The 13,807-nt window shown below is 46.0% G+C and overlaps 1 protein-coding gene across 7 annotated transcripts in view; it reads left to right on the forward strand.

Moving 5' to 3' along the window:
* LOC135901595 (uncharacterized) overlaps positions 1-13,807 on the forward strand; it is a 543,147-nt gene that overhangs the window by 260,295 nt on the left and 269,045 nt on the right. The window contains exon 8 of one of the 7 annotated variants that reach the window (XM_065431438.2): positions 13,299-13,625. The exons of the other annotated variants lie outside the window; for them this stretch is intronic. Coding sequence (XP_065287510.2) covers positions 13,299-13,379 — 81 coding nt within the window. The 3' untranslated portion in view covers positions 13,380-13,625. Of the gene's footprint in view, positions 1-13,298; positions 13,626-13,807 lie in introns of those variants that run through there. 7 annotated transcript variants of the gene reach the window in all.

A 13,807-nucleotide genomic window follows, 5' to 3' on the forward strand; every position in this document is an offset into this window, starting at 1 on the left:
CGGCTGGCGATTACACAGCATTTGTAGGAAGCTGAACGAGCCTCAATGCCATCTGGCCAGTGCGCCCGGCCTATTGTTTGTGCCATCTCTAACTGGCCCACATAGTTTTTGAGTTTTCCAAATGGATGTACTGTGATGAACCTTGTATTCATTCAAGGTTTCATTCCAATTAAGTGTTTACTTTTCGTACGCGTCTATCGTTTAAGATATTTCGGGCCCTATGGAGAATGCTCCAATTACTCCAATTACTGCGACTCCCCAATTACCCAAATTTATATATAACTCATTCACTACCTCCTGTAAAGTACTCACTTAGTTTACCCAATGTCTCATTCCGATTTGGATTTTAGTCACCTCTATTACAGCAACAGTCTCAAACATCTCGGTGGGGGTATTCAGCAATCGACGAGATTTTTATATCTTCTGAATCTCTCAATTAACCCACGTATCGATAGTTTCTCCACTTAATGGCATTAAAATTAAATTATAGGGTCTTACGTGCCAAAACGATGATCTGATTATGAGAAACGCCGTAGTGGGGGCTCCAGAAATTTGGACCAGCTGGGGTTCCTTAACGTGCACCTAAATCTAAGTACAGGGGTGCTTTCGCTCCCATCGAAATTCGGCCGCCGTGGCCGGGATTCGATGCCGTGACGTCGTGCTTAGAAGCCCAGCACCATGGCCACTAAGCAACCACGGCGGATCTTAATGACATACAGTCTCCCGAGTTTCGGCAAAGTTTCAAGGCTTCTAGCTCCCTTGAAATCTGTGCAAAAGGTTTGTTGTTCCGCAATCGCTTTGTGTGCACACTTCGTCCAGACAAGAGCAATGATCACAGATAGCAGTTACACATACACGCACGAAAATGGAGGTGCATTTATTTTTTCGAGATAATTGGCGGCGTTCTTGCGATTAGCGGTCTATGATGGGCGCGTATTTAGAGCAAATGGGCACAGCTTATCTGCCATTACCAGTGGCACATATCCAGTGGCACTTACACAGTGCTAGGAGGAGCGGTAGGATGCGAGCTCTTCGCGCACCCCGGCTACGAGATCTAGGGGGTCCTTTTGAATAAACGCTCAGGTGGAAGTCAGCGCTTGTGCTTGTTCGTTCATTCTTGCTGTCCTCCGTCCGCTGTTGCACTGTATTTAAATATAATGGATTATCAGCTTGCCCGGTCCCACACATTGTTTCCATACACAGGCTAGCGCATGGAACGGAGATCATTTCAGAAGAGAAAAATGCTTAACCGGCGCATGGCTTTGAGTCTCCTTCGTTCTTCGTGTGCTTACTCTAACCATTCAACCTGAAAGATAGCCCTGAGGAGCGCGAGCTTGCTCGTCGACTGCGGTACTAGTCATAATATGTCCCACTGGCACCACGAGTCCAAGGCCTCAAACCACGGTTGCGTTATACGGCCTGACGCTTTGCCATCATTTCGTGTCCCCTGGTACAGGGGCGTAGCCAGGGGGGGGGGGGAGGGGCTTATGGGGCTTCAGCCCCCCCCCCCCCGAAATTTTTTCGTGCTGTCCATGCACCGCCGACCAAAGCGACCCCCGGCGCCGGAAATCACTCCGGATTTTGTCTAGAATGTCTAGAATGTCTAGAATGTATACTTAAATATCTTGTTTCGAGGTTTTGTGTATACATGCAGTGAACTTTGTTTCCAGTGACACTTTTTTGTCCTTTATCAAGCCGTATTTTCGCATTTGTATATCCCATTGTATCTTTGCATTTCTAATGTACGAGGGCGAGTCAAATGAAAGTGCGCCTGCCCTAACCGCGCAATGATGGTTCGGTTCATTATCTGCGAGGCATGCGCGTAGGAGAACGGCATGCCTCATTTGCAAAAGTGACAAGCAGGTGTGAAGATAAATATTCTTTAATGCTCTCATACACTGGGTTGAATATGGTTGCGTCACATAATGGACACTTCAAAAGTTGAACAGCTCGGTGTCACGAAGTTTTTGACAGCTAAAGGTGTTTCCAAAACAGAAATTAATCGCCGTATGGCTGCCTTTTACGTCGAACACGGCATTTAATTGACCACTGTGAAGTGTTGGAATAAACGGTTTAAAGGACGTTGTAAAGACATTCCAAGACCGGGCCAAAACCATCGTGCAATCACCCCCCACACAATTTCAAAGGTTCATGAGCTGATGAAACAAGAACAGAGGATAAGAATCGATGAACTGTCAGACCGTCTGAACATCAGTCACGGTTCGGTTCACGCCATAATTCATGAGCTTCTCGGTTATCGGCTCTTTGGTGCGCAATGGATCCCCAAGATTTGGATCCATCGCGAGAAGACGGAAAAGTTTCACGCTGCCTTGACTCATCTGATCGGGTATCACAATGAGCATGACGACTTCTTGTTTGCAGCTGTGATCGGGGACGAACCTTGGTGCCACTACTACGAGCCTGAAACACGACGGCAAAGCTTACAGTGGAAACATTCGAATTTACCACGCCCAAAGAATGCAAAGGCCATCATTTCCGCTGGAAAGGTGTTGTTGACTTTTCTTTCGGCCGTCAGGGTCCATTACTGATAGAATTTGCGAAATCTTGAGAGGCTATCAATTGTTTCCGATATTGTGAAACGCCAGAACGGCAGGGTGTCGCAATTAAGAACGAACAACGTGGAAAATTGACGAATGGGGTCATCTTGTTCCACGACAATGCCTGTCCCCACGTTGCTTATGTGGTTAATACAAAACTGGCAAAGTTCAAGTGGGAAACGCTGCAACATCTGCCATACAGCTCAAATCTGTCACCTTGCGACTTCTACATTTTGGGGCAACCGAAAAAACAGCTCAAGGGAACCAGATACAGACTTCTTGAAGCAGCAACCCAAGGAGTTTTATAAGACGGGAATCACGGGACTCGTTAGTCAATGGGACAAATGTCTAAATTCTCATGAAGACTACTTTTAAATAAAGTACCTTGTTGTTGGCTCACATTCATTTGACTTGCCCTCGTATATCATGCAGAATTCCTGCTTTTTATACGTGCTCTCTGTTGCGACTATGATTTCGGTGCAATTACTCACGATACACGACCGGTGACAGCTGCTTTTGCGTAATACATTAAAACAAATTACAGCGTCATTGAGATTTTTCACTGGCCATTGCATATATACAGGAATGTAAGCACGGTTCTTGAATGACAAAGTTTCATTAACATATTTGTCCTCAACTTGTTCAGTTCATTGCCTTTTAATTTTTCATATCAGTGGCATGCACTGCTTTCCTGGTTTCGAACTGATATAGTTCTAAAGTTCGTGTGATATTTTCTTTACTTAATAAATAGACAAAAAACATGGAAGCATTGACGTCAGTTATGTTGGGCACAATTTCTGGCACATACGAGTATAATATTTTATGAAAAAATACATATTTTACTTGTACTTACAGTGCGTAGCTTTCAAGAATTCGTTTGCAGCATCTTTGGCAATGACAATGCAGTTATTATTCATGGATTTGATCCCTTGACAACTTGTTTAAGAGGAAGCTTTAGCTCGGGCCCAATCCGACGCGGCCTATTCAAATACTTGTAAAACGCAGAAACGCTTTTCTTAGATAATCCTGCTAATCGCTTTTATTGAAATTTGTTGCATTTGAAAGAGAAAGTTAAATCCTAGTTCCGTTCGAAACAAAACTTCGATTCAGGGCCTGAATTTTGTTTAAAATATTTTGAAAATTTTGAAAGTTTGAAAAAATAGAAGCACGACGTTTACAAACGAATAGCTATGCATGAAGAACAGACATTGTGGTTCTGTAAACGGCATCTACTAGAACAGTAAAAGCGGACAAGCTTGCTATGTCAATTTGTATCTTACGTGAATTGGTTACGTTGTGTACAAGGGTTCTGCAAAAGCCGTAATTCCACAATACTGAATTTTTTTGAAATTCATGTGTAACATATCCATTTTGTCCGCTGTAGAGGTGCTATTAGATGCAATTCACAGAATTGTGATATCATTTTTCATTGTTGAGTCACGGAGTTTTAAACTTGATAGTTTCGTTTTCTGAAAATTTTCGATTTGGCCAATTTTTAATAAATAATCGACCACCTAAATGAAAAATTCGAAACCAGTAGTCACTAGAATTAAACTTGTTCTTTTAAATGCAACAAACCTCCTCAAAATTGGTGAAGTGGTTGTCTACATGTCTACATGTACTTAAATAGGAGCACCCGAGCTAAAGCTTCCTCTTAAGGAGGAGGTTGAGCTGCAGCTACGGATATATATATATATATATATATATATATATATATATATATATATATATATATATATATATATATATATATATATATATATATATATATATATATAGGGCCAGTGGCGTAGCCCCCCCCCCCCCCCCCCGAACAAAATTTCTGGCTACGCCACTGCCCTGGTATGCTATATGTTAGCTTGCTTTTAGTTTTTCAGGATGGGATGTGGGACTATAGGGATGGGGCTTGAAAACGGAGAGGTAGGGAAAAATGAAGGAAGGCGTGGGAGGAAGAGAGGGAAAGTGGGAAGTGTGGGGAGTGAAAGGATGAATTTTTATCGAAAAGCAAGTGTCACTCCGGGAGAACCTGCGGCAGAGCAAGCGCGGAATGCTTGAAGCAATCCGCCGCACGTCAGAAAGGGCAGCGAAAATACCCATTCCGTAGCAGCCAGAGGCTGCTCGGAGGGCCGCTGCCTCCTTGATCGCTCCATAGTGAGCTCAGTGAGCACTCAGTAGAACGCAGAGATAGAAGTCCTAGCTTTCCTTTATACAGCTATACAGACGCATGATTTGGTGGCGTATTTATGAGGTGCAGCTAATGAAAAAGCACGCAGAAACTTCTCTGGGAATTGTCTCACCATGCGTAAGCATTGCGCCACTTGCTCGTCTTCTCCACGTGCCCAGTGTCATTACACAGTTTTAGAATAGCGTTTGACGCCTTACGTACGTTAAACGTAAGCACCTTTGCGGGACGTTGCGGTGCGTGTCCTTTCAAGTCTTTAATTTACCTTACGGAAACACAAACATGAAGGAGACGTTATAAAACAGGGCACCATCTGGTGCCTCGTGCCAAGCGTATCCAAGCCAAGACGATCCATTAGCAACCATCCTGCTGTTGCTATGCGAACACGTCTCGTTAGGCCTACGGGCGCCAGAATCGCCGCACGATTTCAGAAAATGAACGCGATGCGCTATGCGCTCATAACTAACCTTTCAGGTGAGTTTAGAGGAAGCGAAAGATCATTGCGATAGTTACTGGTGATCAACGCGAGTGAGAGCGTAGCCATCACGAGAATTGACGCTGAAGTGGGAGCTATGGATGCCGCCACGTTCGTCAACGTTATTTCTTAGCGTCCGTAAACATTACGAACGTTAAACACGCAAAATAACGTACATTATCATAGCGCATGTAAACCACAGAAACCGAATAACGCTCGGAGCATGCGCAGTGAGGATACGTTACTTCTTTACGTACGTAATGCGTTTACGTTTGGTTGCAAACGCAATTCTAAAACTGTCTATTATGTATGTCATGAAACTTGATCGACCCAGTATAAGCCCTTATCAATGATTATCGGTCGTTATCAGCCTTATCGGACTCGATCCGAGCCTTGGCGACTCGTATCGGTCGGTGTCAACCGTGTCGCAATTGATCCGATCCTTATCAACCTTATATGTCCTTATCGGACATGATCCAGCCCTTATCAACTCTTCTCGGTCCTTATCAACTCTTATCGGTTTTTATCAACGCTATGGGACTCGATCCGACCCTTATCAAAACTTATCGGTGCTTATTAACCTTATCATGATTGCTCCTATCATTATAAGCCCTTATCGCTCTTTAACACCTTATCCATCCGCGTCGAACCATTATCAACCGTGATGAGACCCATATAACCCCCTGATCACTCCTTAACATCATTATCAAGTGATTGACTGTTTATCTGTCTGTGTTGCGGGGCATGAAGCGCATGAGCCTTCAGAGATCGGTGGCATTTCGGTCGGTGAAGGAACGCCCCAACGAAAGGCGCATTCCGCGAACACGGAAGCACATCGAATACGTGGCGTCTTTCGTATTTTTCGCAAAATCGAAATTTTGCGCATGTCTATAACGCTTCAAGTCGGCTCTACATGGGATCGTGGAGATGGCTTTTATTCCACCATCACTAAATCTTTCAACAAAGCCTTTATAGAAACTGCAATGTAACATTTTCTTGCACGGGTAAAGCGCCACGTACCCATCACGCGTTATGTGACAGAGGTACAGACGATTTTTCTGGGTAGGTCGACATACAAATGCTTATGCATTAAATAAGTGACGATGAAGTTAACTTTCCTAGCGAGCTGTCTCTCTATCTCGCGAGAGCACGTGCAGTGAGGCCACCGATCTTCGAGCGAGGCAGGTGCATTCCCTCGAAAGGCACTGCGTTCATGTTGGTATGTTTTTAATACACGATTTTTGTAAATAACATAGAAGATGGTGGCACCTTTAGGTTGGCACCGGTTGCTACTTTCGAATGACAAATAAAATGAAATCACGGTAAGTCAAGAGCGCGAAAGCAAAAGTTTTTGTACTGGAGTACATGAATCACCAGAAGATGGTACGGCAATACGTGCCGGCGTGCGTAAACATGTATAAAGAAGCGCACTTCAATAAATAAATAAAAGTACTTAAAGTTGTTCGGGAAAATACACAGTCCACAGTTTTGCAGCCGAATGGGTCATAATCATATAGCATACCGCATAATTATACATATATCAGCATGAAACTAATGTAAACTTTCACGACGGATGACACGAATATTTAGTACAAACGTAAGATGTTTCAAATGTCTAAAAAATATATGTAAACAAGTGTCTTTCTCTGGAACTCCGCTGTTGGCCATGGGCGAAGTATTTTTTTCAAGCTGAATGGTTCATGATCTAGTAATATGAAATCCAGCGACTTTGAGGTGTCACTTGGATATATATATATATATATATATATATATATAGAGAGAGAGAGAGAGAGAGAGAGAGAGAGCAGTCATAAGGAAAAGGCATGGAGGTTAACCAGGCTGAGCAGGGTTGGGTGTCCAGCACTAAAGAAGGGGGAGGGGAGTGAACGATCGGAATGAAAGAAAGTGACACTATGCGCAGACATGCACAAAATCAAGAGTTCACCGTTATGTTCATTACAAGCAGAGTAGCATGTAGGCGAAAATACGTTGGCTAAGCACTGCGTTTTCAATAAAGAGCTTTCTCTCTTTCTCTCTCTCTCTCTCTCTCATTAGAAGCCGTCGTGTAGGGTGTTGCATCTCAAGAATCGCAGCAGTGTTTTTGCGGCTTTGTACATCGCAGACGCAAGAGACCATGGTTCAGGAACTTTCTCGTCTGAAAAAGGCCTGTCATCCAAGTGCCTTATAAAGCTGTCCGAAGTGTGAGCAACCTCATCTTTATATGATGGGCGGACACACAGGAAGTGTTTTATAGTTTCTTCTACGCCACATGGCGTGTTGCTACGGGCAATATCCATCATCCCAATTAGGAATGAGCAAGCAAAAAAGAAAAAGAAAGAACGCGAGTGCTTGTGGCATGGAACCCAACGTGGGATCTACACTTCAAAAGCAGTGTAGATCCTACGCACTGCGGAGTCGGTCTAAGCGAAGCTGTGGTGAGCTGGCAAGATGAAACGGCACATCTAGACAAGAGAAGTACAGCGGAGTTGAGTGATAACCGCGCTCCGCGACCTTCGGCCCAGCCGATGGAGAAACGCGGCATGGTGACACCACCCACCGCAGCCTTGAGACGCCAGTGACCATGAAGGTGCCGGTGGTGAGGGGCACCTTTATGATCATCGGTTGTGTCGTCCATAGAACGGCGATGCGGACAAGGCATCATAACAAATAAAGGTTTTGTTTCCGGTTTTCTCCTCAGAGGCCACGAAGCTCTCGCAAGATGTCCCGTGTGTCTCAAGAGGTAGATGGCGTTTTGCGACGTAAAAGCAGCAGGCTATATTTTACATCAGATTACATGGTGCGCACTTAGTATCTTTCTCCGGATTTTTGGTCGCGACAGTGAACCGTGGTAAAATGCTCTCCAGCTTTCGTGGCATTGCCTCCTATCATACTTTTGTACACGTTATAGAACAAAGGTAACTGATCACAAATACAATTAGTTAAAACTCGATTTAACGAAGTGATGACCTCGCTCGAGTTATCTCGTTAAATCGGGAAGTTCTGAAAATCGAGTAAGAGATTTTTGGGTCCTTCGAAATCTAAAATTGTAACGTAGCGACACCCAAAAGGTACCGCGGCATTGTATTTGCCGTTATTCCACGCTTGCGCATGTAAAATGTCCGCGAGGGTGGTAAAACTACCGCCGCCCCTAGCACCATCTGGTACGTAAGAACGCTAGCGACTGCGAAGTCCGTTGTTCTGCGTATGGGCGCAGCGTGCAGCCTCGTCAAAATAAAGCTAGGGCCGTAACAAGGACCTCTAGATGTTTTAAGGCGATATAGCGTTAGAGCACACGGTTGAATGAAAATAAAAATAAACCTGTCTGCGTCAAAATGAGAAAGAAAGCTCAGCTTTTTTTACTGCTTTATTTCTGGAAAAGCTTCGTTAAATCGGGTCTAATGCAAGCTAGTTTCCTTAATTCAGGTTGATGACAACATCGAATCTTATGCGTACTTGCCGGAAATTTCGTCATTAGATCGGGAACTTCGTCAAATCCGGTTTCGTTAGATCGAGTTTTAACTGTACTTTCTTAACCGTACTTATTTAGCTTATCCGTACTTATCCTGCCTCCTCGCCGCCCGTGAGGCGGCGAGGAGGCAGGATCTTCGGACCTCCTCGGGGGCGACTTGGGCCCATGCCGCGAATTTGCGGCATTTTCAATAAAGTTGTTACCATCACCAAATGACCAATTATGGCTCCACGAAAATAACTGAGAAATCATTAAAATGCATATAATTACTTTTACATTCCTTTCTTGTCAACTTTAATCAACGAATGCTGGCTGTATTAGAGCGTATACTGCAGCCTTTTACACGTCGTTTCTATTCATTAAGTATTGCTTTTCAGAAATCTTCGTCGGTGATCGTCCCTCGTTTTCTTGTGGATACGTCGCAGTGACCCTGAAGACTCGCTCTATGTGAGCGCTAGAGGGAAAGCCGTTATTGTGACACATGAGCACATTGCGCGGAAGATTGGGTTTGTTGCAATTGTCATTTAACACTGTTGTAGCCGGCACTCATTACCGACAAACCATGCTTCACCTGCTTCACCGGCGAGCATGCAGCTATGAAAGGCCCTTCCGGCTGCATCGTCGTTTTCTCAGCACCAGGGAGTTGGCGAGTAAATCAGCGTCACCAAAGCTGACGGGCGAGACGAGCGCCCGCCTGGAGTAGACTGGACCCGACACAGACCGTGAAACGCTAGGTATAGCGCACTTCGAGGCGACAACAGCCGTCGTCCTTCGTGGAAGCAACAACTACCGTGAAAACCACTCTACCTGAACCTGACCCTGACAAGTGGACCGTCACTCATGGCCCACTAATCGATAAGAGGGGCCAACGTTGAGGACTTCTGTGGGAACGACTTCGACATCAAGTTCCTATAGTTTGTCACGCCGTTGCCTCGTATATGGGGGCGTTCGTGCAACATTGGAGTTGAAGTCCGGCGGAACGATGCGACGTTATGGGTGGGATTTTGCGAATGGTTCAACGATTGTGATTATCCGAGAAGAACAGTGAATTTCCCCGACTAGAGAAAGGGGAAAAAGAAAGTGCTTAAAAAGTGGATCTTGAGTGTCGTGGGGTCGTGCTCATCTTCGCACTGGTGCTGTGTGCCTCGCTCAGGTTCCCCGTCTACCACTTATGCGGCGGCTGCCAACTCTCTGATATGCCGCCGCAGGGTTCACCCCGGCATCGATGTAGTTTCAACTCCAATCCAAGAACTAGTCGATATCCTCACCCCAGGTTTCCTCCCGCATTGCCAAAGATACGATCTGTCCATCCACAAGCCAAGCTGAAAGCTCATTACCGCCAGCTTCCTTGACACCAGGCGAGCTACGTTCATGTACCGACTGGCGCGAGGATGCCTGCCGATGAACTACAGGCCCTTCACAGCCATCCAGGCTCGTGGGGTGTGCCCTTTTTGTGGCGGTCTTGAGGATTCGGTTCACATTTTTACGCAGTGTTTGCTTCCCGCAGCTCTTCTCCAACGTATTGCTAGTCTTTTAGTCTCCCAGGTGTTCCATATCAGATTGTTCAATTTCTGCACCCTTTTCCTAAGCAGGCGATCAACCAGTTCGTGCTCCTTCTTGTCGAGTGCTCATACCAAGTTGTGTTGGCACGCGGTGAAGCCGTTTTCAGGTGGTGGGCACTGTTATGATTGGGGGCTCAATCCCATCGCTCGTAACCTGTTGTCAAGATTGGAGTACGGCATGAATTAGAAGGTAGCTGACCCATGCCGTTGTCCAACTTATCCAAGCTCAGGACGTTGATGAAGAGAAGGACTGCTTCTCATCGAAAACGAGGAATATGGGTTTATTTACAGTATTTACATGCAGTTCATCAGTCTAGCATGACTGCGAGAAACAGTACGTCAGTCTAACACGACTGCTTGAGAGAGTGTCTCATGTTGAATTCCAATGGTAGATCGCGAGCGCTCGGCCGGATCACGAACGGAGCGCGTCGCTCCGACTGAGATCGCTCTCATCTGCTCACACCATATCTGCGAAGGGAATGCGTGCGCTCCCGCGGGGGCACTTAGTACAGGAAAATCAAGTGAGAGGGCGCTAGAATAGAGAGAGGAACAAGCGCTTGGAACCGCAACCCACCACCCCATTTCACTGTGCGTGTCAGAAGAATCATCACTCGACTTGGAAATTGTACTGTCTGAGTCGGAGCTATCTTGGAGCGCGAACAAAATCGCACGGCGAGAAGCGTCGTCCACGTTTCCCATGTCCGCGACCGGAAACAGGCGACCGTGACAGGAAGCAGAGGCGGGTGAAGGAAATACGTCACGAGGACTTCCGGTCAAATCTGCCGATTTCGGCGGAGCAAATATTTTTGCTCCACGGAGCAATCCGGGATCAGCGGCTGGTCCCAATCTGCCATTGGAACACACAGCTCACGCTCCCATACTGCCATTGGAATAGGATTGCTCCATACAGAGCAGAAAAACTTGATCTGGATCTGCCATTGCATTCAACATCAGTCTAACATGACTGCTCAAGAAAGTGTACTGAGCATCCGCACAACAGCCGTTTATAAACACTCGGTCCTCCCTCGATTCCAAGGTTGCGGAAACGTTCGTCCAGTCATCGTATACACGCCGCCTCTCCGTGGGACAGTTTACACACACACACACACACACACACACACACACACACACACACACACACACACACACACACACACACACACACACACACACACACACACACACACACACACACACACACACACACACACAGCCACCCACCCACCCACCCACACACGAACACACACACACGCACGCACGCGCACGCACACGCACACACATCCTGCCGGCACCGTTCCCTATAGTTATTCAGTCAGACTTACACGAGGAATTGTAAGTGACGCGAGCATATGTTCAAGTATCACAAAAAAAGCGGCCAATTGATTGAGATAGATTGACCAATTGACCAATTGAGATAGATGGGAACATGTACTTTTAACGGCCAAGAACATCTCACATAACATTCACGCCGGGTCTTAAATACATCAAACGGAAAAGTGCACGTGCTGCGTCCACAATCTTCATCGCAAACTGCGATACTAGATGTACTGTGTCTGCTTTTGGCATTTCGGAGAGGGGTTGGGGGAGGGGAGTAGAGAAAGGAGAGGTGTAAGGGGAAGGGGTCAAGTAAGGGTCAGAGAAAGGGCAGTGGTCTCAGCCCTGACAAGGAAGCCAAGCAGGAGAGCCTGTGGCAGAGGTGATGCAAGATGCTTCAAGCACTCCGCCGCACGCAACAAAGGGTAAGGAAGAAGCCGATCCTGTAACAGCCAGAGGCTGCACGGAGGGCAACTCAATCCTCGATCGCTCCATAGCGAGCTCAAAGAGCAACCCCATAGAACGCATAGAGACGGGTCCAAATCCACATATATGCAAATGCACAGACACATCATCTGATGGTGTTTCTTTTGCGCGGCAATATCACGAAAAAGCTACGACGAAGTTAAATTCTCTCTCTCGAGCGCACGGGAGGAACGTCAGCCTTTTTTCCAGCGAGGCACGTGCTTGCCGTATGCGCCTTGGGCGGTAAGGTGCACGCCTCCGAAAAAGACGACGCGTTTTCATTCGCCCTTGTAGAAACTGTTCACTGATTGTGCCGCAGCCACTTTGAAGCGTCAACTATGATGGATATTACTATCAAGGCGTTGTGACTGCATATGGCTTATGCATGTGCAATGAAAAGAGATTAAAACATCGGCGAAGTGACGAAGAGCAGCGCTGAAGTAGTCGCCTTTTTTAGAAGTTATGCGGCTCGCTTATGTCTGCGCAGGCAGTGTCATAAAAATTCTGCTCACTGGTAGGATGAGCGACTCAAACTTAAGGATTTCATGCACCAATACTGCACTGCGGAAGGAAGCAAAGTATAGCTGGCAGAATTTTGTCCAGCATTCAACACTTTCGCAGCCGATGTAAGAAAACAGAGCGGCGCCCTGTGGCTATTTTGCCTTAGTCATCTGCTATGGGTCGTCGAAAGGACTCTCGCTAATCTAGGTGAAAGTATTAGATGTGCAGCCAGAACTATAGGAGGACAAATGTAAGAGTATTCCTCAGAATATGGCTCGACGTGTCGCGGTAAACACCAAAGTGTGTAGTAAGATCTTGTTGAGGGCTAGTTGGTTCATACTTAGAACTGAGGTGAAACAGCGGGAAAAAGACAAGGACACAAATAAGTCTGTGGTATTTGTTTTCTTTGTGTCCTCGTCTTTTTCGCGCTGTTTCGCCTCAGTTCTAACCAAAGTGAGAAACACCGGTCCCAACATATGCCTCTGATTTGCGCCATCTCCAGAGACCGCTGCAGTGGTGAAGAAAAAAAAAACGACAATATCAGTAGAGTCGGATTCAAGAGATATGCGAAGAACATTAGGCCGAAGAAAGAAGAAGAACGTATGGACAATAAATAAAACTATTCTAAAGTTCAAGAAACATGTACGTACGTAAACACGTATTACGTGAATATATATGTGTATGTGTGCTTTAATACATAGCATGTTAGGTTGAGTGACGCCTACAAAGCTTTCGCTAGATTTTTCTTTATTGAACACACGTACACTTGCAGGAGCGAAAAGTAAAGGAAGGAGCAGGCTGGCAACTGTCACCGGAAGGGGCGCAACGCCTGTCTACTTTTCTGAAAGGCTGATGCAGAAAGATAGGAAGAAGGGAAAGAAAGAAGAACCAAGGAACAAGATGGACGGATCTCAAATAATAAAGCAAAACTTTTGTGTACAAGCAACGTACTACCGCTCCTCGGCTGTAAGAAGCACCAGCGCGAAAGAAACAGGAAGTGACCCCACCCCGAGTCGAGTTCCGAGAATCTTTCGCTGCCCCCAGCGTCTCCGCCACCGGGCAGGGAACGAGAGTTTGCCCCCTCGAACACATGCGGCTCTCGCCTGCGTCCTTTGTAGAAAATAAACTCAGTCGGTTTTCTGCCACCAACCGATGTGCATTCCTTTCGCGGACGGGGCCAGACCTCGTGCGTAACAAAAACAATGACATAAAATAAAGTACTGCTGGTCACTGCAGGTGGCACTACTATAAAAGAACTAATGTTAAGAATAGAGTAATCAT

Source organism: Dermacentor albipictus, chromosome 1 (assembly GCF_038994185.2).
Source record: "Dermacentor albipictus isolate Rhodes 1998 colony chromosome 1, USDA_Dalb.pri_finalv2, whole genome shotgun sequence".
In the NCBI taxonomy this organism is placed as follows: Eukaryota; Metazoa; Arthropoda; class Arachnida; order Ixodida; family Ixodidae; genus Dermacentor; species Dermacentor albipictus.